The 22,491-nt window shown below is 38.9% G+C and overlaps 1 protein-coding gene across 1 annotated transcript in view; it reads left to right on the forward strand.

Moving 5' to 3' along the window:
• The first annotated feature begins 2,443 nt into the window (after window positions 1-2,443).
• PAXBP1 (PAX3 and PAX7 binding protein 1) overlaps window positions 2,444-22,491 on the forward strand; it is a 32,755-nt gene continuing 12,707 nt past the window's right edge. Inside the window, exons 1-10 of the mRNA XM_002919580.4 lie at window positions 2,444-2,934; window positions 4,406-4,534; window positions 9,354-9,530; window positions 10,667-10,888; window positions 11,658-11,761; window positions 12,806-13,023; window positions 13,564-13,753; window positions 17,351-17,474; window positions 20,833-20,932; window positions 21,020-21,135. Of these exons, the coding sequence (XP_002919626.1) occupies window positions 2,589-2,934; window positions 4,406-4,534; window positions 9,354-9,530; window positions 10,667-10,888; window positions 11,658-11,761; window positions 12,806-13,023; window positions 13,564-13,753; window positions 17,351-17,474; window positions 20,833-20,932; window positions 21,020-21,135 (1,726 nt within the window). The 5' untranslated portion in view covers window positions 2,444-2,588. The remainder of the gene's footprint in view (window positions 2,935-4,405; window positions 4,535-9,353; window positions 9,531-10,666; window positions 10,889-11,657; window positions 11,762-12,805; window positions 13,024-13,563; window positions 13,754-17,350; window positions 17,475-20,832; window positions 20,933-21,019; window positions 21,136-22,491) is intronic.

The following is a 22,491-nucleotide window of genomic DNA, read 5'->3' on the forward strand; positions in this document are numbered from 1 at the left end:
CATTTCGTAACCATTGTTCTAAACTATGGAGTCTAATACTGAGTCAGCAAACAAAACCAAACTGGTTTGCCTATTTTATCCGACTTTATGGGTCAATTAAACCATGCAAAGTCACAATTCGGTGGGGAAAAAAAAAACCAATCAGAATTATTGCCTGGAAAAATGACTTTTTAAGAAGAACTGAACTAACTTATTGATTCAAACAAAATGACTGATATTAACAGTTTTATGTAAGCTGTCTCTGTTTTCCCTGAATACTAATGATCTTCCAATATGAAATGGTGATGACATACTATATGCAATACAGAAATTAGTCTGTTTAATACTCAAAGCACAGAAGCATTTTATAAAATCATCAGTTTGGATAATATACTGGCTGACAGGCAACCAAAGCAGCTACTCACGTTTGGGAATTTAATTTCCACAAGATCTATAACCTCTAATAAAAAGACCTTTGGCTTGCTTGTGCAGCAAAAATAACTTTAGTGTTTAACCTTGCCCTTTAACTATCTGAATAGGTAGACTGTCAAAGTTATAAAGACATTCGTTGCCTACTACTATCTTGGCTCATGTTAAAATGACAATTGTCCTCCCTTCTATCCATATACAGTCACCATTTTTACAGTGGAAGATCTTTTTGAAATTTTAAGCCAAGATATTAACACATTCTGCTCTGGGCCTTATGTTTGTTACCTCTAACCCTAATCATATTACTGCAAAATCTGTCTCTTGGCTCAGGTGTCTGGAGGCTGATCAGGCACAATTTGAATCTTCTGTGATGGGAACTGGAGTTCAATTTCACCAATGAAACAGTCTGTTGGAATCAGAACTTAAATAGATGCTGAGCAGCCAAAATATAAGAACTTAGAGTAATGAGAGCAGAATGGGAGTGAGATATTACTAATTTTTCCAATTAACTGGAAGAAAACGTTACAGAGGATGTTCTTTGCCTAGATCATCTTTTCAGTTTCCAGAAGTGGGTCCTGGCTGGGCAGATCTCAAATCCAAACAAAGAAAACCAGAGAAAATAAGGCAGATGTGTATGACATAGAAATTCTTGGTGGGCTTGGGATTTTCTGTTTCAACTTGGAACTTAATTCTTAAGTGCAATTTTGACAGGGCAGTGTAGTAAAGAAGGTACTCTTATACTTGCTGATAAGAGTACAAATTAACACAGATTCTATAAAGAGCGATTTAGAATTAGCAAAATTACAAATGCACACGTTGGTATCTAGTGATTCCAATTCTGTTTCATTCTCCAGATGTGACCAAAGGTTTTCATTGTGGCATTGAATATTATAGCAAGATAGGAAATAACCTTAATATCAATTTTTATGGGGCTGGTTTGATAATTACAGTACATTCCAACAATAGATCGGTATGCATCTGGGAAAAAGGAAAGCCAACACTTTACGTACGGACACAAACCAAACTCCAATTTATGTTAAACTAAAAACACAGTTTACGTACTGTGTAAAAAAGATAATTCATAAAGATACACTATGCGCTTTCATGTTCAGAGTATCTCAGGGGGATCATGAGAATTTTAACTGCTGCCGAAATGAAAAGTTTCCGGTGATGGGTGCGCTCTTTTCATTGTAAGAATGCCCTTTGTAACCTTTTGAATTTTGAGACATGGAAACGAATTCACATATACACGCACACGTGAAGGAAAAGGCCTCAAGTCTGGTGATACGATGGACAAGCCTGTGAGTTCAATCTCACAGTCCAGTAGCCCGATGGGGCTTTGCCAGTTAAGACTGCCTCTTTGACGCAAGGCTGAAATGTGTCACAACCATCCCCACTCGTGCAAGCCGATTTTCCTTCCGTTTCTGAAATTAAGTATGTTTCAGAACTGCTCGCAAACTTGGCATTCTTTCTAAAACGCTAAAACACTTTTGCTTTCGGGGTAACAGGGAAAGGGGCTAAAATACCAGGCCAGGTAACAATTTATGATAAATGAAATTCAATGCTTTCGAAAGTACTTTGTAGCTACAAAGCTGTAGAAATACGAAGTGTGACTCAACAGAGTTAGTAATAATTACCATATCACAACTCAACTTACAGTTTGGGGAGACTATCCACCCTAGGACCCTACTTTTGCCTCACGATACTTGGTTTCTCTTTCTGGCTCCTTCCCTCCTCTTACCCTCTCCTCCTCCTCCTCCTCCCTTTGCCCCTCCCGGAGCTTGGCGGGAGGTTTCCTCTCGTGACTGACTACTCTGCCTAAGTGCGGAAGACGCACTGCAGCACCGTCGGCTGCGGGACGACCAAGCTTACTCTGTCCTCTCGTCTCTATGATCCCATTTGTGACCCGTCGGATAGCACCAGAGTCCCAGAGTTCCGTGCCAACAGTCCTCCACGCCGACAGAGGACAGCGCAAAAAGCTGACGTTCTCGCGAGAGGCGCGGATATCTCTCTCCACGTAGTGAGGGTGCGAGCGCATGCGCGCTCGGTGGTGCGCGGTAGACGGAGGGAAGACGGGACCCGGCTGAAGCCCCGGAGTGCGCGCGTGCGTTATCGCGAGCTTGCCGCTGCCGGGGCCGTCGTGTGGGAGCGGGTGTGAGACCGCCGTGCGAGTCGCGGGAATGTTCCGAAAGGCCCGGCGAGTGAACGTGCGCAAGCGGAATGACTCGGAGGAGGAGGAGCGAGAGCGCGATGAGGAGCAGGAGCCGCCACCGTTGCTGCCGCCGCCGGGCACCGGCGAAGAACCGGGCTCTGGCGGCGGCGGCGACAGGGCCCCTGGGGGGGAGTCGCTGCAGGGCCCGGGGCTTCCGCCGCCTTCCGCGCTGACCTCGGGCTCCGGGGCTGAGGCCGGGGGCTGCTTCCCAGGCGGCGCAGAGCCCGGCAATGGGCTGAAGCCGCGCAAGAGGCCGCGAGAGAACAAAGAGGTGCCCCGGGCCAGCCTGCTCAGCTTCCAGGACGAGGAGGAAGGTAACTGCCGCGCTTTGGACCTCAGACCCCAGCATCCCTACCCTGGGCCCCCACTTTTAGTCCCCGCATTCCCTGGACGCCCAGCCCCCGCAGCCCGGAACGGAGCCCCTTCGCGCCCGACCTGCTGCACATCTTTCCCCGCCTCCGGTCTTCTGCTCCCGGCGGAGGACGCGTTCCCGCGCCGCCACCAGCCTTTTCTTAACAACCGCCGCCTCCTCACCGTCCTCCTGTGCATTTCCTGTTCTGAGGGGCAGGAGCTCAGATCCGTCATTCTGAGTTTATCAAGTGGAAGTTCAGTGTCCCTTGTCCTGCTTTTTTCCTGCCGGGTGTGTTTCAGGGTGAACTTGGATTGGGTTCCCTCTTTGCTCCTGGCACGGTCTCTCAGTCCGCTGCAGGTCACCGTGCCCACGCCTCTTGGGGGATCTGTCCAGACATCCTTGACCAGGAAGGCTGGGTTTGTAAAGAGGAATCCTAAATCTGGAAACAGAATCCCGGAGTTGAAGCTCTGGTTCTGAGTGACCTTGGGCCTGTCCCCAGCAAACGCTGAAGCTCAGTTTCCCCATGAAAATAAGTAGGGGTACAGATATACTCTGCGAGGCTTTTCTCGAATTGATTTTTGGACAATGGAGAGAGACGGTGTAATAGTAATTGAAGGCATTTTATCCAATCCGGTGTGAGAGGCCAAGCAGCGGGGGATTTAGATTTCTGATCATTTATGAGCCTTAAATCTAAGTTCCCGACCAGTTGCGTGTGTGCTTATGTAACCCAGTTAAGTGCAAGTTATGAAAAAAGAGACTTTTGGGTATCTCACTTGCATATTGATGCAAGATGCTCTCATCCTTCCAGGAAGGTGGGCAGGTTTTTTTTTTGGCCTTTCTGTTATTTCTTATTTTGTTTGAGACGACCACAGCCAGATTTTTTTTTTTTTAATGATGATGCAGAAACTGTTTGGTAAAGTGTTTGCATTTGACTTTAAAATTTTCAAATCAAAGACAGTGGATACATACCAAAACTTATTTTTGAAAAGTGCTTTGTTCTTAGCTTGGTCTTGAAATAATATATGTCAGTTTGTGATGGTTGTAGATTTACTCAGACTTGACAGCTCTCTTACGCAGCATCTTTTGACTTTGGATATTTTTTTCTGATAATAAAGTAATTTAATTAAGTGCTTTTTCAGTGATTTTTATTTCCTCCTGAGGAAGACAATAGGACATAAGAAAATTTTGTGTAGTCGCAAGTGTTAAGCCTTTTAAAAAGTCTCAAATTTGCATTATGCGAGGTTAATTTATGAAGTTGACTTCAGCTTCCAGAGTCTATGACAGATTTGGAATAACTTCAAATTATGTAATGCTTGGGGTGTATGAGTATCTATTTGGATGAATGCAAAAAGCACCTAAGACCATGTGAAAGTTAGAAGGGAAGATATTGTCTGAAATGGTTGCTACAGACTTCGTTTAATTTCTTTTTTAAGAAAATGAAGAAGTTTTCAAAGTGAAGAAATCAAGTTACAGCAAAAAGATAGTAAAATTACTTAAGAAGGAATATAAAGAAGATCTTGAAAAATCGAAGATTAAAACAGAACTCAACTCATCAGCAGACAGTAAGTAGCAAACTAATAGGATTCTTTAGAAACAAAATGAAAGCTCTTTCTCACAGGGATTGATTGAATGGATTTGCTGTATATATAATGAACTTGTTCAGTTGACTCTGTTGTCAAAGGTCCAAATTGAATATTGATACAGTTCTGTTATTTAATTCTAACAGTTGCACAGTAAATGCATTTTTTTTTTTAAATTTGTCAGAGAGAGAGAGAGGGTGAGCACAGCAGGGGGAGCAGCAGGCAGAGGGAGAGGCAGAGGGAGCCCAATGGGGGACTTGATCCCACCTGAGCTGAAGGCAGACGCTTAACCGACTGAGCCACCCAGGCATCCCAGTAAATGCATTTTTTAAAAAGACAGAATCCTTGCCACTGTAATGTTTCTGCTGTAGCACCTGAATCCTCCCCCAGTTTTCCTGCTAGTGTTCAGACTGCTGTTAATCAGACAGAGGAAGTTTCCCACTTAAGCCCGAGACATGGGTTTATTCCTGTTTGAGATAGCACTGTGTAAATTCCTGTACTTGTATTTTATAGAGACAGGTGTTCAGTTTCTTTGGTGATATTTCCACAGTTGATTTACTTCTTGCAGAACTTTTAGGAACACCTAGTTTTAATGTTTGTTAATAATACATTCTCATTCGGCAGTCCTATCAGATACATGGGTGAAGACTCCTCAGTGTGAGGCCCCTGCCTACACTGTACAGACAGCTCTCAACACCCTTTCATAACTGAAGCTTAACAATTTTAAGAAGTTACTTGACTTGGAGGAAAGTGGATCCATTATAATATGCTGTGGTCTGAGTTATTCTCATGCAAATGCCTTAGGGAAATCTTTTTGTTCTGTGGAATTAAGGATAGAATTGTTATTTCAGGGGTTCTCAGCCACAGGCTTAATGTGAAAAAGTATGTCATTATATCTCAAATTTACAGTCTAATTTTGGAGACAGCATGACTTAAATGTATAATTGGACCCAGTGTTTGGCAAAATGTCCAATGAGTGGTTTAAGGGGGAAACGCTTTTTTTTTTTTTTTTAGAGGCAGAAGGAATGCTTCATAGATAAAGTGGAATATGAAGCTGGATTTTTGATAATTTAAATTCCAAAAGATGGGAGAGAGAAGATGGGGGTGTATTATCAAAGATTAAAGTGACTAAGGCAAAGCAAGTACATCTGTCAGGTCACAGTGGATGGTTTATAGAGGAAGTAGAGGTTTAGGGTGAAAGGTCCATTGTTGACAGATTGTGAAGGATTTTTAGTTGGATACTAAGGGGTTTAGAGTTGCTGTGTTGGGTGGCTTGCTAAGATGGTGACATGATAAATGCCTTTTGAAACCTTAACCTGGTATTAGCATGCAGAATGGATTGGCACAAGGAGAGATTGGAGGCCTAAGACAGTTTAAAATCAAGGGCCAGCTTTGATCCATTAATAGTGAGTTTAAAATGGTCTTAGTTGAATGAGACTGAGGCTTTTCCCGAGTCAGTGGGAAATTGTGGATAAGTTATAAATGTTCGCTGTGGGTGTGGGAGAAGAAATGGAAAGAAAGAATTATTTGAAAAACATTCCAAGGGAAAAATTGGTAGGCTTGATATATGCTTTAGCTATTGGATTTAAAAGAAACAGTCAGATTTGAACTTTTGTGACTTGGTGACTGAGAGAACAATTCTGTATTATATACAGAAATAGGGAAGGCAGGTGGAAGAGTATTTTTAGGGGAACCAGTTATTTTGGAGCCTAGGAAACTGCTTTTTTCCCCCAAATCTTTTGAGAACAACTGTGTGCAATGTGAGAGTGCAAGAAAGGTCAGGAGAAGTGAGAAAGGACCATTTAGAAATTGAAGCAAGTCTGGGATTTATGAGGTCTTCTGTGACCTGTCTTCCCGCTTTCACATAACTGATATTGCACTTGCCAGGTAATTTAGTGACTGTTCTCCCTAAAGGTAGGGCCTCTGTATTATAGATTGTCATCTTTACCCCTGAAATGATGGCACTGTGGAGCTTTTTCATTAACCAGCTGACATTCCCGAACTCTTCCCGCCTCCTTAGATAAGCAGAGGTGCATTAATCTGAAAATTAAGGTATTTTTGAGTTAGAAAGCCCATTTTTTGTGGTATTCCTAAAATAATGAGTTTGCTTTTAAATTTGAATGTGAGTGGAAATAGCCAGTGAACAGTTGGAGATGTAGATTTAGGTATGGTGCTTATTGAGGTGTTTATTAAAACCAGAAGTAAATGGAATTGATGAGGGAGCAGCAAGAAGGAAAAGTTCCTGAGGACCAAAGACTTCTACCTTTACTAAGTGTACACATAGAGAAGAGGATTTACTAAATAAAATTGTAAAGGCCAAAGAAGAGAGAGGAAAAATTTTAAGATGACAGTGCTCATTTGTATGATAAAGTACCAGAAGGGTCAGGAAAAGAAAGGATCAAGGAGAGGCCATTGGCAGGGTTGCTGTTGTTTTCTTTCTGGAGGAGGATGTCTGGAAGAAGAGACAAGTTCACTAGCCAAGCTCTGTCTGTTTGGATGAAGGAGCATCTTTTGCTAAATTGCTCACTGATACTGTATGATTTCATTGTAGCTGCAGCCATTGGGTTAGTTGGTATGGGAGCTTAGACTAAGAGAAATCAAAAGTCCATTTGCCCAGGTTGAGGCACAAGTTGGTGATGAAGTAGGAGGCATCAGGTCCACACTGCTTTCCAGAAGTTTGTCAGAGAAGTAGAGAACAGTAACTAGAGGGACCGTTGGGATCAAGAAGTTTTTCCAATAAGGGGAAACCTGTGTTTGTAAGCAGAAGAAAGCCAAGGGAGAGCCTGATCAAGTTCAAGTTAAAGAGAATGTTCATGAGAACAAGTTTCCTGATGTGGTGGTAGAAGAAATTGAGGGTACAAAAGGAGCCTAGAGAAAGGTTATTTAGTATCTCTTTTTACAAAGACATCTGGAAGGATAATATATGTCCACTAACAAAAATTCAGCTGTTACCATGTTGTGCGCTTGTATGTGTTCAGTCATAAAATGTATTTGCTCAGTCTTTTAAAATCTGCAGAAATCATTATCTGAACATATCTGACCTTTCAAAGTTCTATTAAAAGCCATTGATTTAGCGTGGGTTTAGAGTAGAAGGAAATGGGTAGTTTTTGACTCTCATCTAACCGTATCCATCTGATGAGGTGAATTTTTAAATCTCAGTAGCGTCAGAATGCACTTCAAAAGGAAGGCTGTGGCTAATGAGGTAGGACGTAGATGAGAAAACAAAAGAGCCTAAGATATAATGACCTAAATCTTAGTAAAGTTAAAAGTGCGTGTGTGGGGGGTGGTATCATCCCTGGGATTCCTACTGAGGGTAATGGAATATGGTTTGAGAAGAATAATCTTTGAAACACTTTTCGGGAGGGGAACATGCTGGGGAAACTGAAGAATATCATATTTAGAATAAAGTTTAACTATTTCAGTATATTCATTGTGCCTGTTGTATGCCAGGTTCAGTGCTGAAGGTGAAAAACACTTTGATTTTCTCATTTTTTGCCTGGGACTGATGGTGCCATAGGATTATTTAGTTAGAAGGAATGGAAAGCTCTGTAAAGATACAGTGGTGCCCCCTGGAACGCAGTGGCAGGAAAGCGGTGTTGCAACTAACTGGTCTTACGAAGGGCCTCAGAATTAGGGAGCTCTCTCTCTGTCCATATGGCAGAATATGGCACTCTACAGCTTCCTTCCGCGTTTACATGTGGTGGTGTTTAGTGCCACCTGGTCTCTGACTTGTCTTGCTGTCTCAGTTCCAGATTCCCGGGAAGAGAATCAGGTTGTCTCTGCTTTGGTCACAAATCCACTCTTGAGGGGCGCCTGGGTGGCTCAGTCATTAAGCTTCTGCCTTCGGCTCAGGGCGTGATCCTGGCGTTCTGGGATCGAGCCCCACATCAGGCTCCTCTGCTGGGAGCCTGCTTCATACTCTCCCACTCCCCCTGCTTGTGTTCCCTCTCTCGCTGGCTGTCTCTCTTTCTGTCAAATAAATAAATAAAATCTTTAAAAAACAAAACAAAACAAAAACAAATCCACTCTTGAACATTCAGTCATGGCATTGGGGTCAGAGTTGCATTGTATAAATGTGACTTTTGGGTTTTACCCCTTTAGGTACTAGATGACAAATGGTTATGAACCAAGAAGGTAATCCTGAAATATTCATTACAGAGAGGTTTATATGGTCCATAAACATTGATCGTGATAGAAAACTGCCTCACAGGGGCTTAGAGTTTAATGAAATGCTGATATAAAATGAAATAATGCTTCAAAGAGGTATGAACAATTACCAGTGGGAGTTTAGAGGAAGAAGCAGTTAATTTTGATAAATTTAGTAAGATTTTGATAAAATGAACTGAAAGTGGAATTGAGCAGAGCCTCCAGTGCACCCCTGTGACTCCTATATTACTCTTACTTCCCAATTAATGCCTATTGTATTTCATTTTCATACGTTCGTGGTTTGAGTTTCTTACAAACAATTAAAATAGTTCAAACTTGAACAAATTGAGCCTATAAATGAATAAAAAGATGCCTACCTAATTTATGCATTCTATTTTATTTTATTTTATTTTTTTTAAAGATTTTATTTATTTATTTGACAGAGAGAGAGACAGCTAGCAAGAGAGGGAACACAAGCAGGGGGAGTGGGAGAGGAAAAAGCAGGCTTATAGCAGAGGAGCCTGATGTGGGGCTCGATCCCATAACACCGGGATCACGCCCTGAGCCGAAGGCAGACGCTTGACCACTGTGCCACCCAGGCGCCCCTATGCATTCTATTTTAAACATATTTTCATAACTTTTTTCAAAAATATAGACGAACCACTTTTGGACAAAGCAGGACATGTTAAGGACACCAGTCAAGAAGATGGGGTTATCATCAGTGAACATGGTGAAGATGAAATGGATATGGAAAGTGAGAAGGAGGAAGAAAAGCCAAAAGCTGGTGGAGCCTTTTCAAATGCGTTATCTTCTTTGAACGTTCTCCGTCCAGGTGTGTACTTGAAAATACTCCTCAGAAATGAAGAAAGCCCTCAAGGAGAAGGGCCGTGTGGAAAGATGGTGAAGGAAGGAGTTAGCTAAATGGTGTTTCTTATGACATCCCTGCTTGAAGCCAAGGTGTTTCCTTGTGCAATTAAAGTGAGAGAACTAGAAACTTCCCAGTTTTCCAAGATCATTCTCAAAGAGGCACTTTTTTATCAGAGCAAATGTGAGACTTCAAGTAAATGGATAAATGGTACTAGTCTTTTTTTTTTTTTAATGTATTTCAGATTAAGACTTTAACATTTTTAGAAATGCTACTAAAAGCAAAAGTAGTTATTAGTTTTATGCCCCACACTGTCTTCCTTTTTACTTTTCTATAGGAAATAGTTTGCAAATCTATTCACTGGGTAATCAGTTTTTCCAGTAAATAAAGGCTTAGAAAAAGTGTCTAACAGGGGACGAACAGTTTAATAAATTAAGGTACATTTACATGATGGGATGTTCCAAAGGTATTAAAATAACATAGACAAGTAGAAAGGCATTAATTTTTACTGTAGGCGAAAGGTCAATTCGATTATGTAGTAGGTTATGCTTTATCTGTTCAGTGAATATCGTTAAGCCATTAAAAATTGTATTTATGCCAAACAACAACATGGAAAAAATTTACTGTGCTTTAAGGCAAAATTAGGTACAGGATGATATATTCAGTGTGCTTACAGGTGAACTGAAAGCTGTTTGCAACAGAAACATGCTATAATGGTTTTTTAAGGTGTGTTTGTGGGCACCTTTTTTATTGTTTCCTTTCTAGTTCGGTAATATGACTTGATTACTTTTGTTTATTTCTTAAAAATGAAAAAAAATTACAATTAAAGTTGCTATGGTGGATTTCCCCCCCCTTTCTCATATGTAGTGCCATATATATTTTTAGCCTCCTTAGCGACTTTTAGTTTCCATTTAAGCTAAATTAAAAATAAATCAGTTGGACTATAGGCACAGTTTGGGAAGGGGGCACCAACAGCTGACATTAGACCATCACTACGACAAGGCTCTCTTGGTGAGAATATTTTACCCTTCATATTTTTAAGAAACTAGAAATTTTATACCCTAATATCTCCATCTTTTCTAATCCTTACCATATGCTTCCAGGAGAAATTCCAGATGCTGCTTTTATACATGCTGCAAGGAAAAAGCGTCAAATGGCCCGAGAATTAGGAGATTTCACTCCTCATGATAGTGAGCCTGGTAAAGGCCGCCTTGTTAGAGAAGATGAGAATGATGCCAGCGATGACGAAGATGATGATGAGAAACGCCGCATAGTTTTTTCTGTGAAAGAAAAGTCACAAAGACAAAAAATTGCTGAGGAAATAGGTAATTTGATTTAATAGGATAGTAAGCCTGTTGTATTGCTATTAAATATGATTTGCTATTAAATATAGACAAATGAAAAGGACCCACATTTACTTAACTATGTTTAATGTTTGAGGACTGTTTTTGCTTGGGTACAACTGTCTTTTTTTTTTTTTTTTAAGATTTTATTTATTTATATGACAGAGAGAGAGACAGCCAGCGAGAGAGGGAACACAAGCAGGGGGAGTGGGAGAAGCAGGCTCCCAGTGGAGGAGCCTGATGTGGGGCTCGATCCCAGGACTGTGGGATCACGCCCTGAGCCGAAGGCAGACACTTAAAGACTGAGCCACCCAGGCGCCCTGGGTACAACTGTCTTATTGGAATTGTTTTAGATCTATGGCACAACTGTGATGGCTAATGTTTACTGAGCACTTCCTGAGTAGACAGTATTGTGTTAAGCACTTTACATACATAAACTTATATAATCAGCTTAACAGTCTTCGGAGGCCTTTAGGTTTTGTTCTTTCCTTTGTTGATTTGATGTCAAGCTCACAGATTAGGAAACCTTCCTAAGGTTTTAACGATTACGTAATACTGCCTTTTGCTTCAAGGGATACCGCGGCTAAGACAAACAAGGTCAGGAGTATCAAAAGAGAGGAGATCATGATTGACATTTTTAGTAAGACTGAATTAATACCAGTAGTTTTCCTTAATTTTTGTGAAGTGTCAGAATAGCATCTCTTCCTTCTGCTTTTCTCGTCTTTAATTTTCTTTGCTGCTATGACTGCAGGCATCGAGGGGAGTGATGATGATGCTTTAGTAACTGGAGAACAAGATGAAGAGCTCAGCCGATGGGAACAGGAGCAGATAAGAAAAGGAATTAATATCCCTCAGGTAAGAACTGATGGATTTCACTTCAAAAATGGAAGAGTAAATGAAAACCTTTTTTGCCTATTTTGTTGAGTTAAAAACGTATTGCACATTGAATTGAATCTTTGTCATTCATTTAACGTAATTAAGAAAATACATAAAGTTACATATCCAATAAGCTTTTAAAAGAAACTATGTTTTCTTCTGGTTTTTACAGTCAGAATGATGGGAAAATTTCTGGTTTCCTAGATCAGTGTTTCTCAGAGTGGTTCTTCAAATCAGCAGCAACAGCAGCAGCTTCTGGGAGTTTGTTAGAAGTGCAAATTCTCACACTCTTGAGATCTAGTGAATGAGAAACCCGGGGCGGGGGTGCGTGGGGGCAGCCACCACTCCCAGGTCATCCTGATGCACACTGAACTTGAGAACCACTGTTAAAAAAAATAAAGTAAAATTTTTCTTTTCTGTAGAGCTTGTTTCTGACTTTAGAAATTATTTTGTGGAAGATGGATTTCTCTGTGATATGAAAACTTACTGTAGATGAAAAGTCTATTCCTCAATAGTTACAACAATTTGCTTTATAGAATTAAGTAGAACAATGGAAGTGTTGCATAAATGTAAAACTGTTTTTGTTCCTGGTGTTTTGACACAGAATTTTGCACACATTTGGGTTATGTTAAGAAAATAGGGTATTTAGATGGCAGTCTCTAGTCTCCGCTTATCTATTTATTCTCTACTTATAACAAGTCATTTGTTCTCCTCCATTGATAACATGGTGGCCTTGGATTATTTTTTATGTCCCTTCCAGCTCTAAACTTCTTTGATGTTATGTTTTCCTGGAAATTAATAGAAATGAATCTGGTAATCCTGTCAGAGTTAGAATGTTCATCCAGCCCTACCTTTACTTGATTCTGAAGAACTCTGCAATTATTTATTTTAATTGACATAGTATTTGGAAAATGGTGTAATTTTTGCTGTTTGTTTTTGCTTTTTTTTTCTTTTTTAAACCTAAAGGCGTGATATTTATAGTTTTAACTGTTAGTTTTCATATATATCCCATTTCTTTTCTAGGTTCAAGCAAGTCAGCCCACTGAAGTGAATATGTACTACCAGAACACTTACCAGACGATGCCTTATGGTTCATCCTATGGCATTCCTTATAGTTATACTGCCTATGGATCATCTGATGCCAAATCTCAAAAAACAGATAATACAGTCCCTTTCAAAACTCCCAGTAATGAGATGACTCCCGTTACTATTGATTTGGTAAAGAAACAGCTTAAAGACAGGTAGGGCAGATCAACTTCTTAAAGACCTGTCCTCTAGCTTTCTGTTCCCTCAGGCAACATGTAGTCTGGGGTAGCAGATACAGAACATCGGCAAAGAAGATTCACTGGCCCATCTTCAAAAGCTAAACAGAAGATGACTTCATACTTTGTTCTGCTACCTTCTTGGATTACTTCTCTGGAAGCCTCGAAAAGTTATAAAAAATGCCACTCCATGATCTTGTTGAAGACAGTTCTGAGTTTGTACCTCTTGGACTCTGAAAAAGTGTAGTCAAGATATGGGGGGAAAAGCAAAAGATTTTGATTAGCCCGCCAAATAACTTTATATGAAGTCTGTAAACTGCCTTTTTTTTCTTTTTCTTTTCTTTTTTCCTTTTTTTTTTTTTTTGAGAAAAAAAAGCAGTACAGATGAAAAGATGCCACTCCAAGTATTTTTATATTCTAATAGTGGAACTAAATTGCATTACTATAATATTGCAAGAGTCCTGACAGCATAGACTTTTGGATGTAAATGTGTTATATTTATCCTTTTGTGTTCTTAAGGTTGGACTCCATGAAAGAACTGCACAAAACAAATCGACAGCAGCATGAGAAACATCTGCAAAGCCGAGTGGACTCTACCAGGGCTATTGAAAGATTAGAAGGGTCTTCTGGGGGTATTGGTGAACGGTATAAATTTTTGCAAGAAATGCGAGGGTATGTCCAAGACTTGCTTGAGTGTTTCAGTGAAAAGGTAAGAATGCAAAAATATTAATCTCTTTGACTAAGGCAAAATTAGGGAGGTCTAGACGGCCTTGTGTAGATCAATTCTGTATTTCTCAGAAAATATCCGCTGAATTCAGCTCTAGAAGTGATGAAAAACCACGCTTCATTTTCTTCACTTCATTAGCGACATTCTGTCTTGGGGGCGGCATAGTGCCTTTTTGCAAACAAATAAGATAAAGCGTATTTAAATAAGACTTTGGCAAGTTGTGCTTAATATAGTGGTAGATTATTGGCCTGTCCTGAAATATTAGAATATAAGGGACTCATCTGGTGGAATATTCTTTTTTATGGTCTAGGTCTAAGCTTATCTTGAAACTGTTTCTACAGATAATGCCAAATAGGCATAAAGTTGCAAATTTTTATTAGTTTTTTTTTTTTTTTATTCTCTAGATAAAGTTGGTCACACCATTGCTGCTGATAGTTTTCGTCTAAATAAGCCTATGCTTCAACCATTTCAGGAACTGTAATATTGGTCATAATTTCTTTGAAGGCCTCAATTCTTCCAAGTTCCTTTTTTTGTTTTTTTTGTATGCTAGGCACTTGGGATGGTTCTTTGCATTCTATTGTACTATTTGCATTTTTCAAATTAGCTGCACATAGGATCCCCTTCTCAAATGACCTCTTAATTGATTTTTCTATTTTAAGATAAATGTATTTGGTGCATTGGTTTATAAGCATTTGTGGACTTTGTGGCCTTATGTTTAAAAAATATATATATTTGAATCTCCTGTCTCTAAACTTCCAAGTGATACAAATTAGAAGGCAACATTTTTCCCTTTTTCTTGGCTGTGTGGATTAGCATAGAATCTCTAAGCATAGTATGTTTGAAGGAGTATTTTATCATCTCTGCTGATTACTTCAATACCCTCAACCAAAGACTCACAAAAGAACACTGCTAGACTGTCTTCCTCCTGGGTCTTAATGGTTCTAGCCAGCCTGTGGTCAGGTGCAGGCTGAGACAGCATTCACCAGGTCTTATCTGTAGGGTTTATCACGTTCTTGTCTTATCACCTGATTCTGGAGAAGCAACTGTACTTTGAGCTATGATATCCCTTGTGGCAGATCACTGGCTTAGGGTGACAAGCACAAGGGTGGGAAAGAAACCTAGGTTTGACTCTGCAGGGGGCTAAAGTCAAGGTGGGAAGTAGACATAGGTGTCAGAGCTGGTGGTTGTGTCCTTCCTATTAATAAAGCCTTTTTGAGCCCAGTGGACATGGTGGGAGCTGGTCTAATAACCTTTGTGACTGGAGAAAGGATCTTTGTCTTAAACCCTACTTTGTGAGTGAGGTGTGTCCCTGTCGAGTTTTTTCCTTGAAGTATCTGAGCCTTTGCTTTAGAACTTAGTAATTTTACATACTTGTAACTATAAGCTTAACTTTTAAAAATTGACAGTAATTTGATCAACTAGATTATATCATTCTTGAATTTAAGAGACTACTAAGACGTCTAGTTCATATGGTTTTCAATCGCTGTTTTAAAAACAAGTAGTATACTTTATTGATCTCAATTACCATGTTCCTAGAGAAATCACTTCAAATGTGCTAATGTGGTTTCACAGAGTCACGTACAGAGGTAGATTTTGACATTTTCATATGCATTGAGTTTTATTGAGAGACTGCTTCTAAGTTAATAGTGTCATATATTGTTGCCTTGAAAATACTTAGGAATAATTGGATACATTTGAATATTCATTTTATACTATAAAAATTTGTTTCAGGGTAAGGCCATAGAAAGATAAACATTTCTTTGTTTTTTTTCTTTTTTGTTACAAAAGTTTAAGTAGTGTTGAATTTAGATTTTTTAATTATTTAAAGATCATTTTAACTTTCCATTGTTTTGTTTCCCTTCTTGTGTTCTTCGCCTTAAATTTGGTCTTGAAATAAAATAGTCAAGAACAGTTTTGAGTTTGGAGAGGGTAAAGAAATTGTCATGGTGCATACTCTTGAGACAAATCAGTATTGTTAAACATGAAAGAGAGCGAAAAATGTGTTTGAAGGTTTTTATTCTCAGAATTTTCTCAGCTTTGTTGAAAGGCATTCCGATTACCTGAACAGAAAAATTACATTATCAGAATTTTAACTATAAATTGAATAATTAAATTCTGTCTGATGCAGCCTTCGGTGTGTAGCTTGTACAGTAGAGGAATGTTAACAGTCTCCAGGAGTGAAAGAATGCACCTTAGGTACATAGGTACATTCGTCTTTCATCCTGTGTGGTGTGAAAGAAAAAATAAGGGGGTGGGGAAGTGTAAGTCACAGTAATTCAGCACTAAATGCTTTAAAAAAAAAGTCACTCATTGTAAATTTTAAAGATAGAGCCTGTGGACTCAGCTGTCTAAGATAATCAGTGCAGATTTGGGGACATTGTTGCCCATGATGTGGCATATTAGAGATTAAAATAACTCCATCAGTTTGATCTTTCTGTGAACATTTGCTGCTTTTTCAACGGAATCATGCAATGTATAAAATTGCTTTTATTACAGACATCTTTGAATTCCACCTGCCTTTTTTTATTTTCCATTTGCAGTCTGTTCAGTTCAGGAAGCTGCTATAACACTTGGTGCCAGTGTTCCCAAACTCTAAATATTGTGTTTTCCATTTGCACTAACCATCAGGAAACTAGAATTTCTGGTTTCCTCAGGTATGTGTAGTGGTTGTGTTAGTGTTTTGTGAAAGTTTCATAGCATTTGGTTATAATATAAGATATTGATAAAGAGAAAGTTTTCTGGTTTTTTTTTTCTTTTTAAGTTAGGTTTCATTCTATAAGCTTTTGTACTCTATATGAACTGAGTGAATGCTTAGCTGTGGATATTAACCTGGAAAAATTCCTTGACTTTGTAAACTGATAATTGATGTGATGAATTTTATTACTTTATTACACAATATGGAAAAATTTAAACATTTACTAGCTTTGAGTTTGAGATATTGATATTAGATTAGTGAAAGCTAGAAATTGTATTTGCCTTACTAATGTAAATGAATGCAGTTCACATCTAAGAATGTGTAATAAAGCTGCAATGTAGTGTGACCTTACTGCATTACCGTAAGATACTTGGTACCTACGAGTGGCAGAGCAGCTTGAGTGTCCGGAATTGGGCTGTTAGCAGACTCCCGTTCTTACCTGCTCATGGAGCCCTTGCGTTTTTTGGGTACTGCACAGCAAGAATGGTTTATTTTAAGCTACAAAAAATCTGAGGTAGATCATGCAGCTGGAAAACTAAAAATGGACTTTAAAAGACTTGCAAGTACTTTATTTTGAGAGAAAAGCACTACAGCTTTTGACATTTCTTTACTTGCTCTCTTTACTAATATTGAAGCGTTAAGTTTCCTAACCAAACTTTTACTCCAATAACTAGGCACTGGACATTATAGCCCTCTATACGGATTAAAAGAAGAGATGTTTCCTAAACATCGTAAAACTGAATTGCTATTTGTGTCCCATTGGGAGTTCATGATGATTCTGTCCTTAGAGGGTACTTTATCAGAAATCCGGAAATAGTATGGAACCCTCAACTAAGTAAGCAACTGAGGAGTTTGGTGTTACGGAGTGTGTTGTATTTTTACAGGTGCCACTGATTAATGAACTTGAATCAGCAATACATCAGCTGTACAAACAGCGAGCTTCCCGCCTTGTCCAAAGACGACAAGATGATATTAAAGATGAATCTTCGGAGTTTTCAAGCCATTCAAGTCAGTCCATCTTGAAGGTTTTTATTATTCATTAAACAACCTTGTTTACTTAGTGCAGCCTAATTGAAAATTAGAGAGCTTANGCTTTGCTTTTTTTTTTTTTTTTTTTTTTTAAAGAAACACATTTCCTTGCTCTTGTGTCAGGTAGTTCTAAAACTTTCAACAGCATGTCCTTGGATTGTGTTTAAGAAAACATAGCTTCGCAAGGAGCTCAAAACATGCACTGATACTCTATCAATCTTACTCTTCTTCGGACATACTTTTTCATTCTTTAGAGTATAGAGAAGATATTATCAGTATTTTATCTTAAAACCACGATCTTTGGGCCCCAGTTGATCTTTCTACCCCATTTTCATCCCGTTCATAACACCAGTACAAATGCTCTTGTTGATCACAGTGAGAGATTCTGAACTTGGGGACTGGAAAATACTGAAAGGGGGTTTTAATGACATAACAAACAATACGACTCCAAGATTAGGGCATTTTTGAGCTTCACATCTCAGAGAAAGGCATAATTTTTTTATTCTCTGTTTGCCTTTTATACTGGGTTTTTTAAATAAGCCAGTTGCCTCCAGTTCTTGAAATTTTAATGTAAAAGTTTAGAAATTCAGTTTATATTCCTTTAATTATGAGATGTATTTTGGAAAACCAAAATTAATTGGAAACCTCTCATTAAATAGCACAGCTGAGATTCTGTAACCAGAAGTTTTAAACCTTTTAATTCCGTTTTTCCATTGTGCTCCATATTCTTGGGTGCTCTGCTGGGAATGTTCCCAGCATGGATTTCTCGTGGCTTCTTTTGTCATCTCTTTGTTCCCTATGTCAGCAGGTCTAAATGAAGTGTGCATGAGAATTACCTGTGATACTAATTGAAAAGGCAGGTTTTCTGGTCCTGTCTTCAGAGATTTTTGCTAGGTCTTGGATAATGACCAGTATCTTCTTGTTAAACAACCACCCCAGGTGATCCAAGTGCAAAGGGCCCTAATGATATTCTTTCTGAAAACAGTGCTTTGTCATACAGGGTGTCCCCTAAATTAGATGTTGGATCCCTGAGAGGGCATCCTGTGTGCGGGATGGGTTTTGGACCATTGTAAAGAGGTGGTAATATGGCCCTCAGAGCTGAGTGAGACTCAGATGTGAGCCATATGAATGGCTTTGACCTATTTTTGCCACACAAACTTAAATTGGTTTATTGCCGTATTGGGCACCTAGATGACTAATGCAGGCCTTCCAGATCACTTTCGATTCAGGCAGAACCAGATTTCTGGGGCAGATTACAGGTAACCTTTGAAGGGAAGTCATTCCTTTTTAAGTTAAATGCTTTGTATGAGCTGTGCATCTCATCAGATAGCATTTCCTGCCTATTATCAGTTCTTTATAATTTGAAGCTATTTGCTTATATGATATTAGAAGTAAAGTTTGAATGATGTATGTTAATTAGATTGAGATTTGGAAAAAAATGGAAAAGTAATGAGAAAGTAAAAAATACTGCCTTGGAGAGGACTATTCATTGTCAAAGGTTTGAGGAAAATTACATGGGACATTAAAGTATCACTTCCATTTCTGATCTTTTTTTAAAGAAACAAAAAACCTTGAGATTCATCTGTTGAGATTTGTGAACACTTAACACGATTACTGCATGTAGTTTAGCGAAGTGAAGGAGGCTATCCCTTGAGTCTTCTACTCTCTCATATGTCCCTTAATATACTATAGAATCTTATGAACATAGTGACATTTTAAGTATTTGTTGTAGCAATGAATATTCTTTAAAACATTTCTTTAATGAAGGATACCTCTTAAAGAGACAGGAATCATTTCTATAACTTGGGACTTCAGCTGATTCACCCGTGGTGTGTGAACTCAGTTGAGGTACAACAGGGGCATCTTTCTTTTTTACCTTGCTCATCTTTCTTTATAATTGCTGAACTCTGGAACATCCTTCCTGATGTCAGAGTGATTTTGAAGTATGAATGAACAACTCAAAGTCAGCTTTTAAAAATAGTTGGGCCTACGATAGTTAGGATACACAGTAGAGGGCTGATTTTGGGTTTTTTTTTTCCTGTTGCTGCTATTGGCGGCACCTCTCTGATATCAGGGGAAGAAATATGCAAAAGCCTTAAATTGATGTCTTTCATTTTATGTTTGATTTTCCCACATCCTGTCCCTCAGGTGGTTTGCTTCTGTTATGATCCCTGTCTTACAGAATATCTTCATAAAATATAGAAATGAGGGAAGTATTGCAGACAGATGTTACCCCTGCTCCTCCTCCTACCTTAGACAAGAGATCAGAGGACTATTCTCTGGAGAAAGAGAATGGGTCCAGAGAAAAGACCCTTAGATGCGAACATCTGGGATCCCCCAACAGAAGACTTTGCCCCAGAGATTGTATGGAGAGGCCTCTGTTAGACATCTCCCACCTTTGTCCACAGAACTGCCAGTCTCGTTCTTTTATATGAGGTGGTTACTGATCCTAGAGCAGCACATGCAGTAGAACCAAAGGGACTGAGGAAACAAAGACAATGCAGGCAGCAGAAGGATATACAAAATAGGCTTGATACCCTTCAGAAGGTAATAGGAGGTGCCCTACATGTGACAGAAGTAGAGGATGCTATAGAAAGGGAATATTCTCAGAATAAGAGCCATCTCAGAATTTAAAAATACGGTAACTGAAATATAAATTTAAAGAGGAAGGTTGGAAGCTAAGGCTAGAAAATTGCCCTAGAAAGTTAAAAGTAGAGACGGGAAATAGGAAGCAAAAAAAGAAGGGAATTGTACTTTGAAAGAGTTTGAGAAAGCATAGGTTGGTCCTCTTAGATTTGGTTTTCATTCTATATGTTGATTCTGTCCTTGTTTTAGAAATAGTAATGAGAATAAATTTCTATATAGCAAAATTAGAATAAATAGAATCAATTATTAAACTCCCGAAACAAAGCTGTTTTCTCATCCTTCCTACCCATGTTTCTTTTCTGTCATATCATTCAACGTGTGATGCTTAACTTCTTCCTTAAAAAGTGATCTATTATTTTTCCCTTTGCACAGGTAATTTTAATTTATTTTGTCATCATGATAGCATCAACTAGTTAGTTCTTTCACAAGTAGATGTAAAAATAGTGATTAATCCCAGTTGTTTTTGTGTAGGGTTATTGAACTCTCCATTTATTTTTCTACTCCTTTTCATGGGAACACAGAATAATACTGAGATTTGCTCTAAACTAGAAAACTATCTGGTTTACCAGTTACCGCAGAATCCTGTCATTGAGATTAGCAAACAGTCTATCATTATGGGTTATTCTGTGCAAACTCTTTCCTCAAGATTGTTGAAGGAAGGCTTTTAATTTTAACCATCGTTGTTTTGCAGATAAAGCTCTGATGGCACCAAATCTCGATTCCTTTGGGCGAGATCGGGCACTGTATCAAGAGCATGCAAAACGTAGGATTGCAGAACGGGAGGCCAGAAGGTAATTCTAAAAATGCTTGCCATTGCTTTGTTTGCAAAGGGAGGAATCTCTTTTATCTGGTTTGGGAACATGATGTTTGTTATTCAGGACTCGTCGGAGACAAGCCAGAGAGCAAACCGGTAAGATGGCAGATCACCTTGAAGGCCTTTCCAGTGACGATGAAGAAACTTCTACAGATATTACAAATTTCAATCTGGAAAAAGGTTAGACGTTTATTTGGAAATGAGATTCATTGACACTTTGGTTTATACTTGGATGTGGTTTTTACCATGAGATGGTGTGAAGTTTTGTGGCGTATGAATTAGAATCAGCCACTTTTTTCTTAATTGTAAAAACTTGCACCCATTTTTATTAACTAAATATAATGATGAATTCTCAAAAGTAGTGGTGACACCTCATCATGGGCTTTATTTAGTACTTGCATAATCAATGATGTTACTCTTCAGAATTAGAATTTTAAGTGACAAAAAAAAAATGTGTCAGATCCCAACGATAGCCCTAATCCAGCCTGTCCTAGGAAGGTAAGAACTTGGCCATGGGACACTCAGCCCTGAAGTAAACTGATTTGCGGAGTCCTGAATAATGTCAACCAAGAGGAATAGTTAATACCGCTATGCGCCAGGCATTTCTAGAAGAGTCTTCAGAAATCTTCATTTCTCACCAGTGGTTGTGGTTCTTTGGAATTATATCGGCTGCAAGCCATTTGGAATTTAGTTGGAGAAGTCTGTTTTTCTCCCACCTTTTTATAGTGAATATTTTTAAACAGAAATTCAAAGAACAGCACAGTGATCACCCATGTACTTGTCATCCAGATTCAGCGGTTGTTGCTGTCATTTAACCACATTTGCCTTAATTTTTTGAGGGATGTGTGAGTGTGTGTGTGTGTGTGTTGTTGAACCATTTGAAAGGAGCCTGTAGACACCATGGTACTTGAAACACTTGAGCATGTTAACTATAAGTTCTTTATATTGTGTCTGTTTAGTAGCAGTTCCCCCAAAATAAAACTCTTGGGACTGTTTTTGTGGATTATTCTGTATTTTCCAAACTAGGATCCACACAAGATTTCCTGCCCCGCTTTTGATTGTTACATTTTTCCCCCTAGAATTAATGAATGTCCAAGGGTACCTTGCACATATACACACCCCCATTGTTTGTTTAAGACGTTAAGTTTTTGAAGAGACCAGGCCACTTACCTTGCAGAACTTCCTACATTTTAAATTTGTCTGCTTCCTCATAGTATTAATTTGTTTTTCTATTCACTGTATTTCCATGTAAGCTGGGATTTAGATCTGAAGACTTGATTAGATTCAGGTTAAGCTTTTGTTTTGGCAAGAATATTTCATATAAGATGCTGCTGCTTATTGCATAATGTCAGATGGTGAATGTTAGATTGTCGCCGCTACTTGTGATGCTAAGATTGATCTTGAGAAGTAAGTTGTCACAGCTAGGTCTCTCCATTATAAAGATCCCGTTTCCGAGGTCATTGGTGGCATCAAATAACCTTCCACTTAAAGATCCTGGAATCCATTGGCGATACTTGTCTGTGTCTGTTCTTGCCG

The sequence above is a fragment of the Ailuropoda melanoleuca genome, chromosome 1, assembly GCF_002007445.2.
Source record: "Ailuropoda melanoleuca isolate Jingjing chromosome 1, ASM200744v2, whole genome shotgun sequence".
NCBI lineage: Eukaryota > Metazoa > Chordata > Mammalia > Carnivora > Ursidae > Ailuropoda > Ailuropoda melanoleuca.